Source organism: Mus caroli, unplaced genomic scaffold (assembly GCF_978045245.1).
Source record: "Mus caroli unplaced genomic scaffold, Mus_caroli_1 scaffold_7, whole genome shotgun sequence".
Lineage (NCBI taxonomy): Eukaryota > Metazoa > Chordata > Mammalia > Rodentia > Muridae > Mus > Mus caroli.
In genome coordinates this window covers 83,135,462-83,155,875 of record NW_028227262.1, presented here as the reverse complement: position 1 = coordinate 83,155,875, position 20,414 = coordinate 83,135,462, and the positions used below count along the sequence as shown (strand labels likewise).

The 20,414-nt window shown below is 39.4% G+C and overlaps 1 protein-coding gene across 2 annotated transcripts in view; it reads left to right on the top strand.

The window, feature by feature from the left end:
• Tnip3 (TNFAIP3 interacting protein 3) overlaps window positions 1-20,414 on the top strand; it is a 109,326-nt gene that overhangs the window by 70,847 nt on the left and 18,065 nt on the right. For both annotated transcript variants that reach the window (XM_029478771.2, XM_021165820.3), the window contains exons 6-9: window positions 2,762-2,827; window positions 3,983-4,081; window positions 6,398-6,526; window positions 12,533-12,649. In XM_029478771.2, coding sequence (XP_029334631.1) covers window positions 2,762-2,827; window positions 3,983-4,081; window positions 6,398-6,526; window positions 12,533-12,649 — 411 coding nt within the window. The remainder of the gene's footprint in view (window positions 1-2,761; window positions 2,828-3,982; window positions 4,082-6,397; window positions 6,527-12,532; window positions 12,650-20,414) is intronic.

The window sequence follows — 20,414 nt, the reverse complement described above, 5'->3', positions numbered from 1 at the left end:
ATGTTATAATGTGGTAGTTATAAGCCTGCTTTTGTAACTGTTGATATTTTCACAATGTGCATCGCATCATGGGAACTTATTGCCAATAACCTTGTAAACTGGCACATGAAGAAATTTGATTTGTTAAAACCTTATGCACAATGGATTAAAGTTCAGTGACTTCCTGAGTTGATCGCATTAATCAATATGAGTTATAATAAAACCCTGTCTGGGGCTGGAGAGAGGGCTCAGTAAATGTACTTATTACTTCTGTAGAGGACTCAGGTTCAGTTCCCAGCACCCAAATGATGGTTCTTAACCATCTGTAACTCCAGTCCCAAGGGATCTTAGGGCTTCTTCTGATGTCTGATGGTACCAACCATGTATGTGGTTCACGTACATACATGCAGGCTAAATACCCAAACAGATAAAATAAAAATTCAAAGTCAATCTTTAAAAGAAAAAGTACATAAAGTCCAATGCACTAGAAGAAATGTGATTTTTAAGATGTTGCTTTGAATTAACAACTGTTGTTAGTTGTACTGCTGGCGTGTTCTTGATCTGATGGGTGTCAGAACTCTTCTTCTTCACAGAGGAGGTGAAAGGCAATGCAGACACATCACACATGAGTTCTGTGGTTCCTGTGCTGACTCATTCTGTGCAGCTCAACTTCCTTGTTTTCTTCTTCAGAACCTTCTCCTCCCCTTTGATGCTGGGTAGGGCCGTGCCCTTTTGGAAAATCACTAACCTATTACAGAATGACACCATGGCATAGCCCTGCATGGCAGGAAAGCCAAGTATCTTCATAATCTATTCTACACTTGTATGCTAAGTAACTGTAAGAGTTCTCAGCACAAGAGTTTTCTAATGACTGCCACTCTGGATTAAGTTTTTTGGTATTGTTTATATTTAGGTGGAAGTTTTGGATTTTTAATTAATTAATTAATTAATATTTGTTTTTTGGACATTATGACTATCTTCTTGATATCTGCCTCGTGTGGCTAACTGCAGAATTGTGAACTTTTCTTACAAAACAATGAAACACAGACCAAGATGTTTTTTTTCTTCTAGTTAGCAAAGAGTTTTAAATGTATTTCTAAATACTGTCTTAAGATCAAAAAAAAATTACTCTTGAAAATCTATACTTCCAGAATGACTTTATTTTACCTTCATCCAAGAGGAATCAAAACTATGTCTGTCTCCTGCAAACAAATGATAACAATTAGTGCAGTTTGTATTTCAAGATAAATTCTTTGAAAAGCTGTAACAAGAATTCATTCTGGTAGACATAGTAAACAAACAAGAAAAATATGAAAAAAGAGCCTTCACCTAACAATAATTCATACGGAACATAAATACTTACAAAATTTAACCAGATTCTGGCTGAATTAAACAAAGATGAAAAAAAATAAGAAAAGTAGAAAGTTTCTAATATACATCTCAGCTGACTTGTCAAGACATGGCTTAAGACCTAGTATTTTTTTTTTATTCATGAACCAGTTATTGAGATATGAGGATGTGTCCATCCAAATTTCCAGCAGGGGTGCTATGAGGGACACAGCCCAGCATTGCTACCTGCAGTTTGAGGTGTTCCCTTGGCTTATGGGGGCACCACTCAGAGGAAGCCAAATCCTTGACTTCACCACAGAAAAGAATTTCAGGATTAGCCAGGATGAAGTTGAGTTGGAGTTTATGACAAAGGAAGTTGAACATAGACTTAAACAATAAGAAGAAAAGAATTCAGGGAAAGAATAAAGTACACTCCAGAATGTGGGTGTAGGCTCCTCATAAGAGAGCTGGGCTTACTCTCCTAATGGTAGCTATGTAAACTATTTTGGTGACTCACAGAGCTGTATAGAAACATTTTTTCCTTTACTTGATTTGATAAGACAGGTTATAGGATGGCCCTTGAGGTGCCTTGGGCAGCACTGTACACTGATAAAATAAACAGTGGGTCATAAAGTTTGCACAGAAAGAACTTAAGACACCCTTTTTTCCAATGTAGATGGAGTTTCTAATGAGATTCCTAGATAACTGTGGAAAAGAGAAAAGCCATTCACACTCAGGCCTTGAGCATGGCTGTTTTAACCATCTTACTTGAAACCTCTCTAAAAGGAAATTTGTCTTTATACAGTCTTACAATAGATGTTGGAGTTATTGACTTAGCTTAGCTGTTGAGAGGATCCCACCAGACTCTGGGGTGAGAGGCTGCTCTTTTACCCATGTCCTCACAATCCACTCTTTCTAGCCTGACCTCAAAACCATCCCAGTCCAACCAGACCTTCCTGGGAGAGCTGTCTTTATCTATGGCTTTGAAAGGATGCTCACAGTCAGCTATTGGATGGATCACAGGGCCCCCAATGGAGGAGCTAGAGAAAGTACCCAAGGAGCTATAGAGATCTGCAACCCTGTAGGTGCAACAACACTATGAACTAACCAGTACCCCGGAGCTCTTGACTCTAGCTGCATATGTATCAAAAGATGGCCTAGTCAGCCATCACTGGAAAGAGAGGCCCATTGGACATGCAAACTTTATATGCCCCAGTACAGGGGAACGCCAGGGCCAAAAAGTGGGAATGGGTGGGTAGGGAAGTGGGGGGAGGGTATGGGGGACTTTTGGGATAGCATTGGAAATGTAATTGAGGAAAATATGTAATAAAAAAAAATTCAAAAAAAAAAAAGAAAGAAAATTCTAAATAAGTTCAAATAGTGATCTCAGGTTTTCTAAACTTCCAAATAAATTGAAATCTTTTGTTGAATCACCAAGTTTTAATAATTTCAGCTCCTGGATGTCAATCAACAATGGGACCAGCAATTCCGAAATATGAAAGAGTTATATGAAAGAAAGGTAAGAAACTCTTCCCTTGGGGTTTCTTTAATTTTGGTTAGGCCACAAGAGAATTTTGAGGATCCCTAATACTGGCAAATGTAGAACAGAGTTCTATCATCATGACCGGTTTCTTCATTCTGAGGATTCAGTGTCAGTCAGTTGCTGGAAATGTAGTCTAGGCTCTGTACCAAGAGTTCTCCTGAGTGCTCCCAGCTCTGAGTTGTTACTGCCAAGTTAAGGTTGAGGTCTGGTCAGTGAGAAGTCCATGAGAAAATCAGCTACCTTCCACACAGAAAGAAAAAGCAATAAGAGCCAGGGTGGAAGGGAAATGCCCCCCTTCTGCTTTCTCTAAAGCATATGCAGTGGAAAAGCTTTTTAGCCAGAAAGGAACTTTTTTGGGGAATTTTTTTTAATAACTTAAAGTCATTATTATTTGAAAGCACTTCACTTTCAAAAAGACAGAAGTAAATTCCCCTAAATAATTTCTTTCAAAATGAAGAATGCTGACCTCAGTAATACAACAGCCCTTGTGTTTTCTTCCCCATTTGATACTCAGAAGCGTTAAGTTTAGAAACAGAAAGATAATGTACTACTACAGTTGTCTGGCCACCTAGGTCTATCCATCCTGGACCAGTCTGTGGGTCCAAATTCCAACAACACTGTTCCCAGAAAGACTGTTTCCATAACTTCCCAGAGTGGCCAGTGAACCCAGAGGTTAGAACAAGTACAACCCTCAAAGTGGAGGAAGAACCACGACTAAGGTTCTCAGAGATTTAATTTGTCAGGAGGTGGAGCGGCAGATTCCAGGCCTGGGTGATTCTACCTGCTTCCCAGCCACCTGCGGCTTTTTTCTTGCCCCTTACCTCCTAGAGGCGGGGCACATCTGGCACATCTGGGAGCCCTCATTCCTGTTTTCTATGCTCTAGCTCCTCCAAAGTAGGAAACCGAGGTGATTTGGAGAAAGGAGAGATGAGCAGGATCCCATTAGGGAATTGTGTGCTTTCTTTGTAGAGCAAGCGCCCTTTAAAATGCAAACCTGCCTACCTAAGGTAGGGAAGAGCTCTTCCTTGGGGGTCCTCCCGAATAGGGTGGGGTGAGGTGCTTTTGATCCAAAGTGCCCTGGGCTGGACACCTGGTGTGATTGTCTGCCATCCTCTCTGATGATCCCTTAAGGTCCTGGAGCTGAAAACTAAACTGGCGGCCACAGAAAACACTCACACCCTAGTGAAGGAACAGAAGCAGAGTGTGACAGAGGGCGACAGGCAGCTCGAGGTGGGTGGCCTCTGGTTGAGCAAGGTCGGGTTATGAAAACCGGCTCTCTAAGGAGTCCCAAGCAGGCACAGTGCCCCCGAAGTGGAGGTATGGGCAGTGGGGAGGGAGGGAGGGATGGATGGAGGGAGGGAGGGAGGCGTGCCTCCCGTGACCAGGAAATGAGAAGGTGGCTGATTGGATGAGAACCTTGCAGGGCTTTGGAACCTCTTCTGTGACTCCCTTTTATTGCTAAGGACAAAGTCTCACTAAATCTACCGTCTTAATCCTCTTGCCCAGACTTGTTTACTGACCCCAGGCTGGCCTTGAACCTGCTATCTACTCTCCTGCCTAAGGGTCCCAAGTCCTGGGGTGGGTTATAGAAGTAGTATACTTTAAAAACCACTTCACACTCATTATCTCATTCACAATCCTGAGTCCAGCCTTGAGCAGGTCAGCCTTAAGAACATGGGGACCTGAACCCAGGTTTGAGAGCGGTTTTTCCTGATGCAAGCTTTGTCTTCAGTGGTTGGACTCCATGAGAAGGTATATGAAAGGAGAATGTTAAATTCCAATGACCTTTCTCTGAAGCTATAGTAAGAATAAAAACAATTATAAGTATTCATAAAGAAAGCTTGCCACTACCATACATTTAAGTGCAGAAGTCCAACAATATTGCTAGCAGAACTTCTAGAGTGATGTCTGAGTCCTGGTGCCCCTGACAGGCAGGATTCAGACACTAGTCTCAATAGGCAAATTAAAGTGACGATTCATTGTGAAAACCTGAGATAGGAAATGTAGCCAGTGTGTGTACCCACATTGGGAAGAACAACAAGAAAGGTTCAGTGACCTTCAAGTTCAGGCTCTGGGTTCTGACTTGACGATCAGTTTTAAACGGAGGTCAAGAGGTGTTCACCACTAAGCAGTCCTTGTTAGGTTGTGGCTCTTGCAGGATACTTACTGATTAGTCATCGCTGTGCTTCAATCTGCCCTGTGAATCTGACAAATTCACACACACACACACACACACACACACACATCCTTGTGAAATCTCTTTGGCTGGCACTAGGGTTCATTTCCAGCATGAGATTCCTGGGGGGGCGGGGGGGGGATGGGATCCCAAATCCTTAGGAGCCTTATCTCAGTAGTCTGACAGTCAAAGGAAGGGCATGCATGTTGTCTCTCTGAGCATCTTCGCTCTGGCCAGGAGCCATATTCACCATACCATAGCCCAGGTTTGCCCACCTACCTCGGGTTACTGACAGTGTGAACCAGGAAGCAAGGTTGTATAGGCTCCCTTTCTGCACACACTCACTTCCTTCTCCAGCTACACCCTAGCTGGGAATTTCAATATTTTTTTTTCCCTTCTGTACTTGGGAACCTTTTATAGATGTGATACAATACTATTCTCTTAACCTCTGTTAAATAGAAAATGATTAACCCATCTAAGGGTTAGTGGAAGTGCTATGAGATGTTTTCCCTTTTAAAGAAAATAAGTTGCTTTATTAAATATAATAACTAGATTGGAAAGTTATTATAAAGACTGAAATGACATTTTAACCAATGTTAGCTACCTCGAATCTTGAGTTAGCTATATTCTGAAATATTTATTTTTCTAGACCGAAATCTCATTAAGGGTCCAATTTACTCCACAAAATTTTGCTATTGTATGAAATGAAGAACTGAGAGACGTGAGTCAGGAGCCCCAGTTATATAAAACAGTGAACTTCTTAGAGATTTTCTGAGGCACGGACAGCCGGTGAGAGGCTGGAATTTTGCCTTTTATCTGTATGAAAATGCTATACTCTGAATATTTACCTGTAGTGAAGTTCCATATTTTTCTAAAAATTACTGTCCTTGTCTTTGATATAGAATGGTGAAGGATTGGCCTTGATCTATTTAGTTTTAGTTTATTGCAGTGATTTTTCCCCTACTTTTTTTTTTTTTTTTTTTTTTTCGAGACAAGGTTTCTCTGTATAGCCCTGGCTGTCCTGGAACTCACTTTGTAGACCAGGCCTTTTAAATGTTTTAAACCAGTTCCTTAGGAATAGGAAGTAGATTACACACCACACCCACTGATTTGACTACTGCATATGATTCAGGTCTTTAAGTTTTACCCCAAGCATCACCACAATCGCATTGAGTTTTGATGCACTCAGTAACTCTGCCTATCCCCTATTCAGAGAATAATGCTCAAAAGGAATGTTAGAGAAAGCCTTGCAGGTTCTCTTTGCTTGCTTGGGGAATGCCTACGCTAGGCAGTCGGTTTGAGGATTTCTGTCCTACTGTTCCCTTCGGTAATTTTTCATTTGGATCTTGTTTTCTTGTTCTTTTCTTCAGAAGGAAAAGGACAGCCTAAGGAAAGAATTACAGGCACTGAAGAAGGAGAATAAGCTGTTGAAAGAAAACAACGCTCTGGCCAACAGGAAGAAAGAGCATTATGCCTGTGAAATTAAACGCCTCAATAAGGTACCAGAGCAGGTGAAGCAAGGAGAGTCAACAAGAAAGCCTCAGCAGGAGATTCTGAATCACAACAGAGCCAGGGCCACAGTGAGGTTCTTCTTGCTTCTGCTGAGGATGCTCTCTCCAGTTTACACAGAGCACCTAGCCACAGCATGTAGCCATATTTGGTTAGGACACTTTAGGGAATTTTTGTCCCTGCCAAGGACCATGAAAAGTAGAAATAAAAGAGAAATAATAGTCGTCAGTAAGAACTTTTTCTTTAAAAAAAAAAAAGAACTACATAACTGCATGGGGTGTTTGTGAACAATAACACATATTTTGGTCAACCACAAAAGCTTCCTGAGGAAGCAAGCTGTTCTTTAAAGTGATAGCTCTGGAGCTGGGTTTGATGCATGCATGATATATGGGAGCATGCCCAGGGGCAAATTCAAGGCTGAGCCATCTGCTGTCGGGGGTGCAAGCCTGAGTACACTGTGAATAGCTACTAAAGAGCAGGGCTTTGGGGGCCTACAAATGGCTCAATAGCTAAGCTCAGAGGAGAAACTGAATTGTTGTAAGAGGATGACTATGAGTGTGTGTGTGAATGTGGGCATATGTTTGTATAGGTGTGTGTATGTACCTATGTGTCTATGTATATATGTGGGCATGTATGTATGCATATATGTGTGTATTAGATATGTGTGATATGTGCATGTATGTATGTGTGTAATGTGTAGCATATATATATATACATGTGTTTGTGAATGTATATGTGTGATGTATGCATGTAAACATGTGTGTGTATATGTGTTTATGTATGTATATATGTGTATATGTATATAAGTGTGTGCATATATTTGTGTGTATGTACATGTGCGTATACATTTGTATATATGGGTGTATGTATATGTGTATGTGTTTTGTTTCATGAACTAATGTAATATTCTGTGGAATGAGAAAGCTAATGTAGCACAAAAACATAAATCCTGTACTGTTGTTTTTCCAAGAGCTAAGTCAAATGTAAACACAGGCATACTGAAGAATGTGGTTGAGTTGAGATATGCATTGCGCAATTATTTCATGACCAAATTAACAGAAATTATCTACAGCAAAAGAAAGTAGCAGGCTGACCTTTAAAATGTGTCTAGTCCTATACTTTGGACTGCATGCCAGCTCATGCTCACAGACCCCGTTTAAAGACCCAAGTGAGCGGTATGCTGATGTCTTTGACAGGATGCTTACTAACCAGACTTGGCATTAGGTCTGCTTGCAGCACAAGTAATTCTTCAAGAGAAAACAGGAAGGTAAAGAAAGACTTCATAAACTCTATTTCATCCTTCAGAGAGAGAAGAAATGTTCAGGGAAAATATATGTCTTTTCTTTTTTATCCTCTACTGGAAAAATTACTCCACATGCATCAGAGGAAGTTAGATAAATATGATCACATTTGAGCTCCTGGTCATCTTGCCACATGAAGGCAAACAAACAAACAAACAAACAAACAAACACCAAAACAAAAATTCAAACAACAAAAACATATAAACACTCAAAAGTTTTGTATTTTGGTTCATTTCCATGTGCTCATGCTGTTGTGTTTATAAAAAGATAAAGAGCAGGGGGATATGTTTTGTGGATATGTGATGAGATGTGGGGAAGGAGGTGCCTCCTCAGGTCCATGCTGAGGCATCCCTTCCCCCTGAGGAACTAACCACACAATGTAGTATAGAATTTATTATTCGGGGCACGAGGAGGGGAGTTGATAGCTTAGTAGCAGCAGAGAAAGGCAGGGAGAGAGAGAGAGAGGAGAAGAGGGAAAAAGAGGGGAGAAGAGAAGAGGGGAGGGGAGGGGAAGAGGAAGAGGAAGAGGAAGAGGAAGAGGAAGAGGAAGAGGAAGAGGAAGAGGAAGAGGAAGAGGAAGAGAAAGAGAAAGAGAAAGAGAAAGAGAAAGAGAAAGAGAAAGAGAAAGAGAAAGAGAAAGAGAAAGAGAAAGAGAAAGAGAAAGAGAAAGAGAAAGAGAAAGAGAAAGAGAAAGAGAAAGAGAAGGGAAGAGAAAAGAGAAGTAGAGGCTGCCATGATCATATGGAGAGATGGGGGGAAGGGGTGAGGAGACAGAGTGGGAGAAAGAAGGCAAGAGCAAGAGAGAGAGGAGGGGTGCAAGCAGCTCCTTTTATACTGAGTCAGGCATACCTGGCTGTTGCCAGGTAACTGTGGGGAGGAACTTAGACACACCTGGCTGTTGCCAGGTAACTGGGGCAATGCTTAGAGAAAATGCTAACGCATGCTGTTTTTCTGCTATTGGTGATTGTGGTTGCCAGAACCTATTTAAATTCAGAGAAATAGGCAACTGCCATGCACACTTGCCATTCACTATAACCTCAACACTTAGGTGGCAGAGGCAGGAGGATCTACAACTCCTGGAGGATCACACCAGCCTGGTCTCTATAGCAAGCTCCAGGCCTAGCAGGTGTGTCTCCAAAGAAAAAGTAATGCTACAGTTTGGTACATAGAAACACAAAATCTCATCAAAGAAAAAAATAATCCTAACAAAATTCATGTCTTCACACAAATATATTTAAAAAAAATACTTTTCTTCTCACCTCAATTAAAATTATATGCCCTCACCCCAGATACAATCTACTTTAATTTTTTCCTGGCATTTCTGAATGTCACCCAGGGCATAATATGTAACATTTATCAGCCCCTAGTTACTGATCCACTGTTGATTGTGAGCTCCGTGAGGTAGGCTTGCGCATGATAGAAGCCCTGGTTACCATAGTGTGGTACACAGTGCATGCAAGGACTTATAAATATGCCTTGTTTCTCTCTAAATAGAAGAAAAACTAAGTCTTAGGTTAAAGTCATATTATATGTTAGTATTTGTTCGTACCACAAAGCAGCTGTAAAATACAGTTTTACTATGGACCTTCTTGGAGAAAAGGTTTGATAAGAATGGGTCAGGATGAAGCCTTAACTTCTGCTTTGGGCCCTGAAGTTTCTGGAGTGTCTAGAACAAGGCCTTTGTCATACAAAGTTCTTAGATGTTCATTGAATTAATTAGTGTGATTAGAAAGTTCACAACATATGCAATAACTAATTTTTGACCTTAGTGTCGTCATTTAAAAGGCATCCCACTAACATAACACATCATTTATTGCCTCTGATTCATGACAAGGAACATAAAATTATATAAAACTCCCAAATACTTCAAACCCCAAAAGATTTCAGCCCACTGTGCTCAACTGAGTCTGTCACTTAAAAGCATAGATATGTAGATAAAATAAATACATACATACATAAATAAATACATAAAGTGATGAGATGCACATAATTAATATTATTAGTAGTAGGCTTAAATTTATTTGTGTATTTTATTTATATGTGTGTGTGTCTCTGTCTTTTTTGTGTACCATGTGTGTTCCCCTCCTAGATTCCAGAGGAGGGCACTAAATTTCCTGGAGCTGAAGTTACAAGTGGTTGGAAATAGTCTGATGTGAGTTCTAAGAACTAAACCCCAAAGCTCTTAAGTGTTCAGATGCTTGGATTTTTATGATGAATACTATTCTTTTCTTTTTTCTTTTTTTACCTATTGCAATAAATATGAAGAAATTTTGAGTATACCTCAGAACATGAATTTGGGAGCAACCTTTAGCTGACTGCTAACCCAGTCACTCAGTAGAGATACAAGGGTTAAAAATAACAACAGGAACAGACAGTAACACAAATAATTAATATGATCTTTACAAATATATGCTTGTATTTAATTAAACTCATTTGCTTTGAAGACAATATCCAAGGATGTTGACAATATCAAGTTCTAGCAGAAATGATAGATATTTAACGGGAATGAGAATTGAGCCTAATCACCCAGCGCCATCCAGAGCAAAATTGCCTTGTCTGCCACCTCATCATTTTGGGAAAGGCTGGACTGTTTTGTATATCAGAACTGATAGTGAAAAGGACTAATCTAGGACAGGTTCAAGGAAGTTGGAAAGTACCAAGATGACACAAATGTTGATTCAACTCACTTTTCATTCATGACTCATTTTTCAATTTTCAGAAGAGCACTGAGAGGTAACCAGGCAATTAAAATAAGATGATCTCCAGAAGGAGTCTTGTGACAGGTCCTGGCCATTCCTTTGGCATGTTTTATTGCTGTTACTCACTTGTGTCACCCTCTCAGGTCTCTCTCTACTATTGATCATATAGCTTCAAATATTCAACTTGATTGTTATTGCCTAGAAGTTCGCAGCTTTTACAGGTTACAACAGAATTGAATGCTTTCACACACATAAGGATTCCCAACTCACTATCATAAATAAATAAGTATATTAATTAAAAACTATTTAATAACTTAGTTCTTTAATTTTCTCCTAGAGAAAGAAAAAAGAAAAACAAAACCAAAAACATCACCACCAAAAAATATTTTTTTGTCTAAAAGCACTCTAGCCAACCCAAACATGGCAAATATGGGTCTGACAGGCCTTGACCTTTCCCCCATTTCCTTTGCTGAAAATCATTAGATTACATTCTTAAAGATAGACCAAAGTCTATTCCCTTATTTAACCACCTTCTCCTCCTGAGGTCCTGAAATCAAAGGACTGAAATCCAGCAATCAAATCGCCTCTATGGCTCATCTAATAAGCATGCCCAATTAAAATCAAACACCTCATCCTAACACATCTTTAGATATTTCTTATGGGCCATGTCTGTGTCCTCTCTCTCCAACCCAGGACAAATATCCCTCTCCTTTGTTCTCTTCCCCTTCTCCCTCAGTCTGTATCTTTTGTCTTTATCTCTTATTTCCTGCCTTTGTCTCTTCTTTGTGCTGAGAACATAGTCTTGGGGGGATCTGAGGCTATACCGATTCCTTTAGTTTCTCCTGCAATGTTCTGAAAATTAATGCTTCCATTGAACTAGGAGGTGTGAATAGATTCTAAAATCCAATAGTAGAAAATTCTCAGTGTGACAAAATCTGTTCAAGACTATAAGCTGGCTTTCCTTTCTGCCTTTATGACAGTCTTGTGTAGCAGTGTGGACAGTACAGTGCCGCTATGATTATCTGCTTGCCCCACTAAGATTTGTAAGCTGTTTCCTAAGGAAGTGAACTCATAGACCTCTGAGGTGAACGTTTTCTGAGTCCAAAGGTCTCACATGACTAATTATTACACTGCCAATTATGGTGATGAGGATACTCATGGATGAGAGCATCTTGAATTTACAATGTTGAAATTATTTTTATGAAACTCACCATGAATTGTAACTCTGTATATAATCTAACAAGTAACATCCGTATATAATCTAAGTATGAGTATGAAGCCCCATTGGGCAAGTGAGAAAGGGTGAGAATTCACTAGCAAATAGCAGCTTCGCTTTGCCTTCTTATTCCTTGGTAAAATCATAAAGTTATAGCATATTTTATCCCACACAATCAGGAGTAAATAGATGTTTTGATAAAACATAAATATGTCTGGCTAGCTCAGAGAACGGTGTGCTAGGAAAAGATAGAGCAGAAGAGGAACAGCAGGCCTGGAGGCCTTAACTCTACAAATGGGCACTTGGTATAGATTTCCTTGGAGATATGGCATGGCTTACAACAGTGTTCTTGGATCCCCCATTAGACCTACTGATTCAGAACCTCTAGATAGACTGCCAAGGAATCTGCTCTTCTAGGTGCCTCCAACAGTTGAATAGCACAGATAGCAAACACACTGCAGGAAATCAGAGGCTTTGCAGAAGGTTCTTCCTCTTTTGTCTTCTCTTTTCTTCTCTTTTCTTAGCTAGGAGACAGGGAGGTCAACATGAGTGATCCCCTTAAAATAGTGGATGTTGAGTACTTTTTACATCATTATGGGGAATACAGAGACTTGGAAAATATGCACGCATGCAGACAATGAAAAAAAGAAAAGCTAGTCAGCCACGTGGAGAGTATAAAACATGCCTCCTCTTGTACTGGAGGAGATTCTAACAATTATGAAAGAATTACTAAGATGAGAGTAAATCTCTTATCGACAGTGTGCTTCATTTTTAATATAGGTTCTTCAAGATGCCTTGACCATTGGCTGCTCTCCGCTTTCTGAGGACTCAGGGAAGTGTAAAGGCAGGTGCAGCCATGCAGAGATGAGAACAGAGGTGGAATGGCACAAGCAGCAGGTAAGAGGCCACAAGTGGTCAGATCAAGCACTTTCCCACTTACTGAGCTGTCTCACAGTTTCCAAAAAGAAACCTACTCACTGACAATCAAGCTAGCTCAGTTCCTTCCATCTGTTAGTAGGTAAGCAACATGTTTGATTTTGGACATCAGCTCTCTCCTCTCACTACCCCAGCATCTCTAAACCTTATCGAGTGGACTTTGTTACTACATCATAGTAAATAGATGATCTGCAAAATTAAATGGTAAAGTTTGATCTTCTTTCCCAGCAAGGACAAGTTTCTGGGAAAATGCAGGTTTAATGCAGACAGTGGCAAGTGAACCCTGGTTTGTAATAGCAAAGAGACAATCAAAACCCACCTCCTCTGTGTTTTAATGGCTCTATTGCTAACATCCTTCATTTATATTTTAACCATTTTTTTTCTAATTGCATGACTATAATGATCATACCACCAAGTGCCATATGAAATACTTGCAGTGTGTGGAATTCAGTGATTTCACCTATTGCTAGTTAGCTCTATTTTAGAACTTGAAATAGTGTCGATATTAAACTTCATTAGCCAGTGGTATAGAGTGAACAAAATAGTAATAACAAAATTTAAAATGGGTACAGACCTGTTTTAAAAGTTCCCCATGCTGCTTTACATCTGAGCTGCTTGTGTATGCCAAGAATAAAAAAATTTGGCTGGCTCACCAAACCACGAAAGATAAAGTTATAATCATAGGTATCTCTATATTCTACCACGATGGGATATTCATGGACAGAGGATAAGAATACTTTAATTGGAAAAAGCACAAATGATACCTTTTCTGGAAATAATTTAACTATTTAAGAGGAAAATAACGTCTCAATCCTGATTGGACAGACTGAATTCTCAGCTATAGGTTAGTACAAGGAACTTTCGCCAAGTGTATGCATGTTCTATTTTTATTTTCTTATTCTTTTAAGCGTCAGCCTTTTTGAATTCTGGTGATTGGAACTTGGTTTTTAAGAGGTTATGACTGAGGATGAAATCACCCCCATACATTCTTATAAGGAGATAAAAACCACTAGAAATTCCTTTTAACTTAAGTGTATTAAAGCATTACCCAACACTGGGTCCCAGAGACTATTTATGAAATAAGAGTTCTTCTGATCTTTTTCTTATAATATTTATCTTGGGAGAATGAGAGTTTAACTACCTACTACTCAAGTAGTTGTTTTGAAGACCTTTTCTTTGAAGGGCTGTGCTGGAATGTTCCTGCCTTCCAAGGCATACATATTTCTAAATGCCATGAACATGACTAGTGAAATCCCAGGTTTTGTTCAGTGGATTTCTTGATTTAATGGAACTGGTACACTTTCAAGGAAGCCAGTTTCACGAGGTAGAGTATATTAAATATAAGCAAGTTAAGTGTAATAGAATATACTAAAGGTAGACTCAGGAAATTACTATGCTAAGTAAATACTGATGTTAATTAAGGAAAATTAACTAATGTCCCCTTTCTATTAATTTTGAAGTTAACATACAATGTAAAGGATTCCATTGTGACTTTTTTGTTTTGTTTTTTTGTTTTTTGTTTTTCAAGACAGGGTTTCTCTGTATAGCCCTGGCCATCCTGGAACTCACTTTGTAGACCAGGCTGGCCTCGAACTCAGAAATCCTCCTGCCTCTGCCTCCTGAGTGCTGGGATTAAAGGCGTGCGCCACCACGCCCAGCTCATTGTGACATTTTATAAATATATTCATGTCTGCCACTCTTTTTCCTGTCTCACTATTCCTGGTGTTTTTTCCCCTTAAATGCTTCCATCCTGTCTGTTGCTTCCCTCCTCTCAGATGCTTCCCTCCTCTCAGATGCTTCCCTCCTCTCAGATGCTTCCCTCCTCTCAGATGCTTCCCTCCTCTCAGATGCCTCTCAGATGCTTCCCTCCTCTCAGATGCTTCCCTCCTCTCAGATGCCTCTCAGATGCTTCCCTCCTCTCAGATGCTTCCCTCCTCTCAGATGCTTCCCTCCTCTCAGATGCTTCCCTCCTCTCAGATCCTCTCCACCTCTCAGATGCTCTCCTCCTCTCAGATGTTTCACTCATTATATGTTCCATGTATTTGTCTCATACAGATTTTTAACTTCCATCATTTCTCCCTTGAGATTTCTTCCACTCCTCTCATGATCTTCTTTCTATTTTTATATCACATACACACATACCTTAAATAATGTGATTTATAATTTAAAGAACAAGAATATTGTACTTGAAAGCTATGTCAGATATTTGAAAAAGGAGGGAACTGGCATGAGACCTGCTTGACTGGCCATTTAGCTTCAAAATCTTCAGCCTTTCAGGAAATGTTAAAGTATTAATTATCCTTCTTTCCTTCTTATTTCACAGTAGATTATGAATTAAATTTTATTTTCTTCACTCTTTTTCTAGGATTGACATGAAATTCCAAATTTTACATATGAGTTATTTTGGCAGAACCATTTCTAAGAAATTAGGAGTTATTTTATGTAATAAAATTTTAAGTTAAAAGGGATCAAAATATAATTAGGTAATTTTGTGAAAATCATTTATTCAATCTAATAAGTAACAACAATAGGCAAAAAGCTCTAATTGTTTCTAGTGAACAAATTACCCTCTCATTTATTTCTTACATGTGAAGCTACTTTAATTCATGTTATTTGAGTAGAAATTATTTTATTTCCTACCATATTTCATTCCTACTGTATTAAATTCAGTTGGTGATAACTTGATGTTGAGGTTTGGCAGTGTACTTCCTATTTCAGAGCTCTGTAACATATATATTCTTTTGTTTGACATTATAGAGAAAGACCCACAAGTAACTTTTATCCAGGAGATATCTGTAATTTTTTACTTATGTCAATAAAACATTCAGCTGTCTAAGCACAATATAGAAAAATTGTGTTTATAAGCTAAAAAAATCCTCAGATCTAATATCTTAAATCTATTAGAAACTTTCTTTCAAGTTATGATAGCCTAATTATTTTTAAATTTCTCATTCATTGTGGTAAAGTAGTAATGGAATTCATAAAAAGTTGCATGGATTTGATGGTCCATGTTAATCATACTGACAGGGACATTTGCCCATGCTTTATAGAAATGGATAACATGGACATCAGATCTCATTGGTATGACTAATAGGTCAAAAGCCAGCTTCCTCTAAGTGTGTCAGTTATGGAAGATCATAGGTTGTTGACTTAGCAAGATGAAGTTGGGACTTAAATAGTGAGAAGACGTAAAGCCAAGAGTTGTGGCTCTAAGCAACATAACTATCTTGTGTCCCAGTGTCATCGTCTCTCAGGGTGAGATTTTGCTGGGCTGCATAGAGGCATGTGGAGAAGGCCTGACTGTACAGAAGGTACATGAAGCAGCAAGTGTCCTGTGTTAACACATATCATACTTCTCACACAGAAAAGAGAGAGAGAGAGAGAGAGAGAGAGAGATTCAGAGTCTCAATTTCAGGCTAACCAATTCCAATTTCATTTAGGAAGCAGTAAACATTTCTGTATTTATATCTAAATACTTTTACCAATACAGAAAGATATGAACTGACAAATTTGGAAAACAACTTAAAGTTAGCTTAATTTCTAACTTGCCTTTGGGAATTTCAAGATAAAATCAACATATCACAACCAGGGGCAGTCTCTTTCATGTGGCATTGCTGTTGGCAACGAACCTACCCCTGGGTTTCTGAGTGAGTCACTCATAGCTAGATCAAGATCAACTTTGGAACTAATGACTTGAAATCTCCTGATAAATAATATCTTTTTTTATAGGCAAACATCTTGGTCCACACATAAGACCTCTTGTCTTTTATCAACAGTTTTTATTCCCCCATAACATTTCCCATTGTCTCAATGGCATCTTTTTCTAGTAATTCAGTAGCTGGTCCAGAACTACCCACATTTTTCACTATGTCAGTGAATAGATAATACTTAGGAATTACAGAGAATATCAAGAAATCCATGTACCCCTCAGAGTGTCACAGGCACACAGCAAATGTGGTTTCCTTCACAAACTCACAAGCTCCTATAGCTCTTGGTGTTTCTTTCAGTTACTTGCATAACATAATCTGGAAAACTGCATCAAGAGCTTTATCTCTAGAAAATGGAACACACTTCTGTCACTGAACTATCTCACCCCACTACTTCTGTAACTTGACATCGTGTTTCTCCACTACTAATCGCCTGCATGAAATCTCTTCTTAGCATCTCTGTCTGTAATGGTTGGCCTTTAATGATGCCTTCTATGAAAAGAACTCATAAACAGCTAGTTTGTGGACTTTTCAAGTGTTCCCAATTCCCTTAATGATAATGCCATCTTGGGAAAGACTTACTTCATGAGACACCTCGAACACTCTTAAGTTTTTAATTAACATTTATTGTTTTGAGCAAGTATTATGCTGGATCAGGCTGAACCTTCAAATGTAAACAAAGGCTGGTTGTGTATAGCAAGTATCAGTGTAACTTCTCAGTTTCACCCACTTCCAATAAATTGATCCTTCTCCTCAGATGTGTCTTCCAACATGTAACTGTGACATAGTTTTTTATCTATGGGATCCATGAGTACCAAAAGCCTCAGGGTCAGAACAGCATCTATGGAAATGTTCAATGAATAAGACTTCCTCCTCCAAAATATGTGGATATAGGAATCTCGGTTGGTAGAAATGATCATGCAGCTCCCAGACAAGAGCATCTCCTTCATCTGACCTCCAATTTGCAATGTTCTCATGGTCTATGTCCACTATAATTATCCTTGGGACACAGAACCCACGGGACATACAGATATGAATTGATTAAGTAAAAGATATCAAATTTAGCTCTAATTTTTTTGAACAAATATATTTTACATGGGCTATTCTCAGTCACCACATATGACACCACCCAGAGGCCATTTTTACATATAAGATGAACAAAGTAAGGATAGTCAAACCAAACAACTACACTGTTTTCTTCGGTTATAAAGTGCTATTTATTGAATTACCATGAGTTTTACTAGGTAGATGCGCAAGAGTTTTGACATTTTCCAGGTTAAAAGGGATTTTCTTGGAAGATGCAAGAAAAAAGTAGCTCACTAAAATTCTTCTTTGTAGCTGTGTTTGCCAAGACCGTTGAATAATTATTTGTAAGCAGAATTGACTTGGACCAGGAACCTGATTGAGTCAGAACCTGAGCACCTTTGCTGTCCTTCTGAGGAACAATATTTCTTGCCTCTGTGATCCCCCTGTTTGATTCTACTCTGCTTTGCCAGTATGGGTGGAACCCTCATTCAGGTGGAACGGTCATACATTTTCTACATCTTGGAATGAACAACCAACTCTCTCTGCCTTTAGGTTTTATCATCAATGTAATCATACTTCAGCTCTGAGGCTTTGAAGTAGGATTTTCCTAGCAAAGCACTTAGAAAAATGAATTTCTCCAGGTTTTCTGGAACCCTGGTACTTTTGTGTGAGAGTATAACTTAAACCCTTCTCTTTTGGGAGCAGATGGTATCTGCTGGGAAGCAGGACACTGGAACTTAGTGAGGTCCCTTTGGACCTGTGTCTTTCCCAGATGTGGCTAGTTGCTGGTCACTTCTACTCTATCTTTTCTTACTGGCTTTCCTACTGTTTCAGTCTTCACCAGAGACACTTCTGGGGCTCTTTCACCATAGCCATCACTCCTTACAAATTTTCTCCCGAGGATATAGAAGTAAATTAAGTTTGTGGGAAGTATAAGGAAAAAGAGAAACTTGATAGTCTTGTGAAATACAAGGTACATGAATAACTCAACTTTATGTTGAAATAGATATGGTTGGCTGCTTCTGTCAACCTTCATTAACAGGAAGAAGGAAAAAAAATCCATGTCCTGTGGTGTAGTAAACTTTCCCGGAAGGAATTTCAGATTATAACGTTAATACCAGAAGAGCCAGTATTTGATGAAGGAGAAGTAAAGGCTTATATTTTAAACAGTATTCTATTGAATGAAATCAGTGTAACTCGGCCTCAAGGAGAATTTTAAAGGAATAATTCATATTTCTTTACATCTGCCCCTGAATTAAATCATAGCTCATTAATGTTGGTAAGATTACACTTTCTTACCTCCTGTTGGCAGCTCTCCTGGAATAGAAAGGTGGGGCTCACATCACTTAGCTGCACCATGTGCTACTTGTGCCATCTAAAAATAAACAAGAAGATAAAGAAACAGCTGATCTCATTTCATCTTGCAGTTCTTTCATGGGCCAAAGAGTCAAGAGCCTAGGTGTCTGAGGGGTGAGTTGGGTCAGACTGCTGTGACCTGAAAGAGCTGACTAACCTTCATTCCAAGAGGTTAAATACCAAGCCAGTGGCTTAAAATTTTCCTGGTAGTTTAGGATGTGATAAGAGTTGGGGCTTAGTTGGGGCTACTACTGCCGTGATGACACAAAATAATCAAAAACAAATTGGGAAGGAAAGAGTTTATTTGCTTAAAAGTTGTGAATCATAGTTCATTGAGGGAAGCCAAGACAGGAACTCAAACTTGATAGGAACACAGAGGCAGGAGCTAATGCAGAGACCACAGGGGCAGCAGGCCACAAAGAAGGTTACTCATTTGCTTCCCATGCCTTATTCAGCTTGATTTCTTACAGAACCCAGGATCACCAGCCCAGGGGTGGCACCACCTACGACAGGCTAATTAGTCAGATCTTAAGCAAGTGTTTTCTAAATAGAGGCTTCCTCCTGTTAGATGACAATAGCTTGTGTAAAGTTGTTATAAAACTAGCCAACACAATAAAGTATCATTTATTCAGTGCAGCTGGCTTGTTCCCTAAAAATCATCAGGTAAGTGGAAACTTAGGAGGAAGCTTCAAGAAAAAATACACACACACACACACACTCACACAAACACACGCGCGGGCGTGTGTTTGTGTGTGTGTGTATTCCATTTAGTGTACCTATTGTGCAATGTGGAGCCAATCTTCTCTAGAGCTGCAGCAGGAAAGAAGCTTTGTCCAGTTTTGCCTCCTGGACTTTACTGTATTCCCAAGATGCCCGTGGTTTTCTTTTCGGTCCACTAGAAATTGTTAAATTGGTATTTTGTTCTGGCTTTCTTATTGCCTACAAGTGAAGGTATTAAAAAAAATAGCTTTTATTTGATTTGCAGGAGATAGTAAGTTTTCAGAGGGGTTTATACTTCTTCAGATTCAAAAACACCATTTCAAGACAGAGAGGGAGAGGAAGTGGAGACAGAGAGGGAGGGAATGGGATGTTCTACTTACTGCCTGCTGCTATGATAAAACACTCACTGAAACCAATTTGGGGCTAAGAGGGTTTATGTGGCTCACGCATTTGCATCACACATTTCATCATTGAAGGAGGCCACAGTAGAAGCACAAGGCAGAAGCCTAGAGGCAAGAACTAAAGCCAAGACCACTCAGGGATGGTACTTGCTCCCCATGGCTTCCACAGCTTGCTTTCTTATATAACCCAGGACAATGTGCCCAGGGATGGGGCTATCCACAATAATCTAGGCCTTTCCACATCAATTGTTAATCAAAAGAATGCCCCACACATGGGTGCACAGGTCAGTCTGATGGAAGAAATGCCCCAGTTGATGGTTCCTCTTCCCTGTGATTCTACTTAATGTCAAATTGACAAAAATGTTAAGAAAATAGAGAAGTTGGGGGGAGGGGAGAGAGGAAAAAAAGGAATCAGGATGATGAGTGGAGGAAAGAGGCAGAAAATGTACAACTTCCAAGTCATAAAAATTCTAGCTAGGCACATTCAGAGTGGCTGAGGTAAAGCAGTAAGATGAG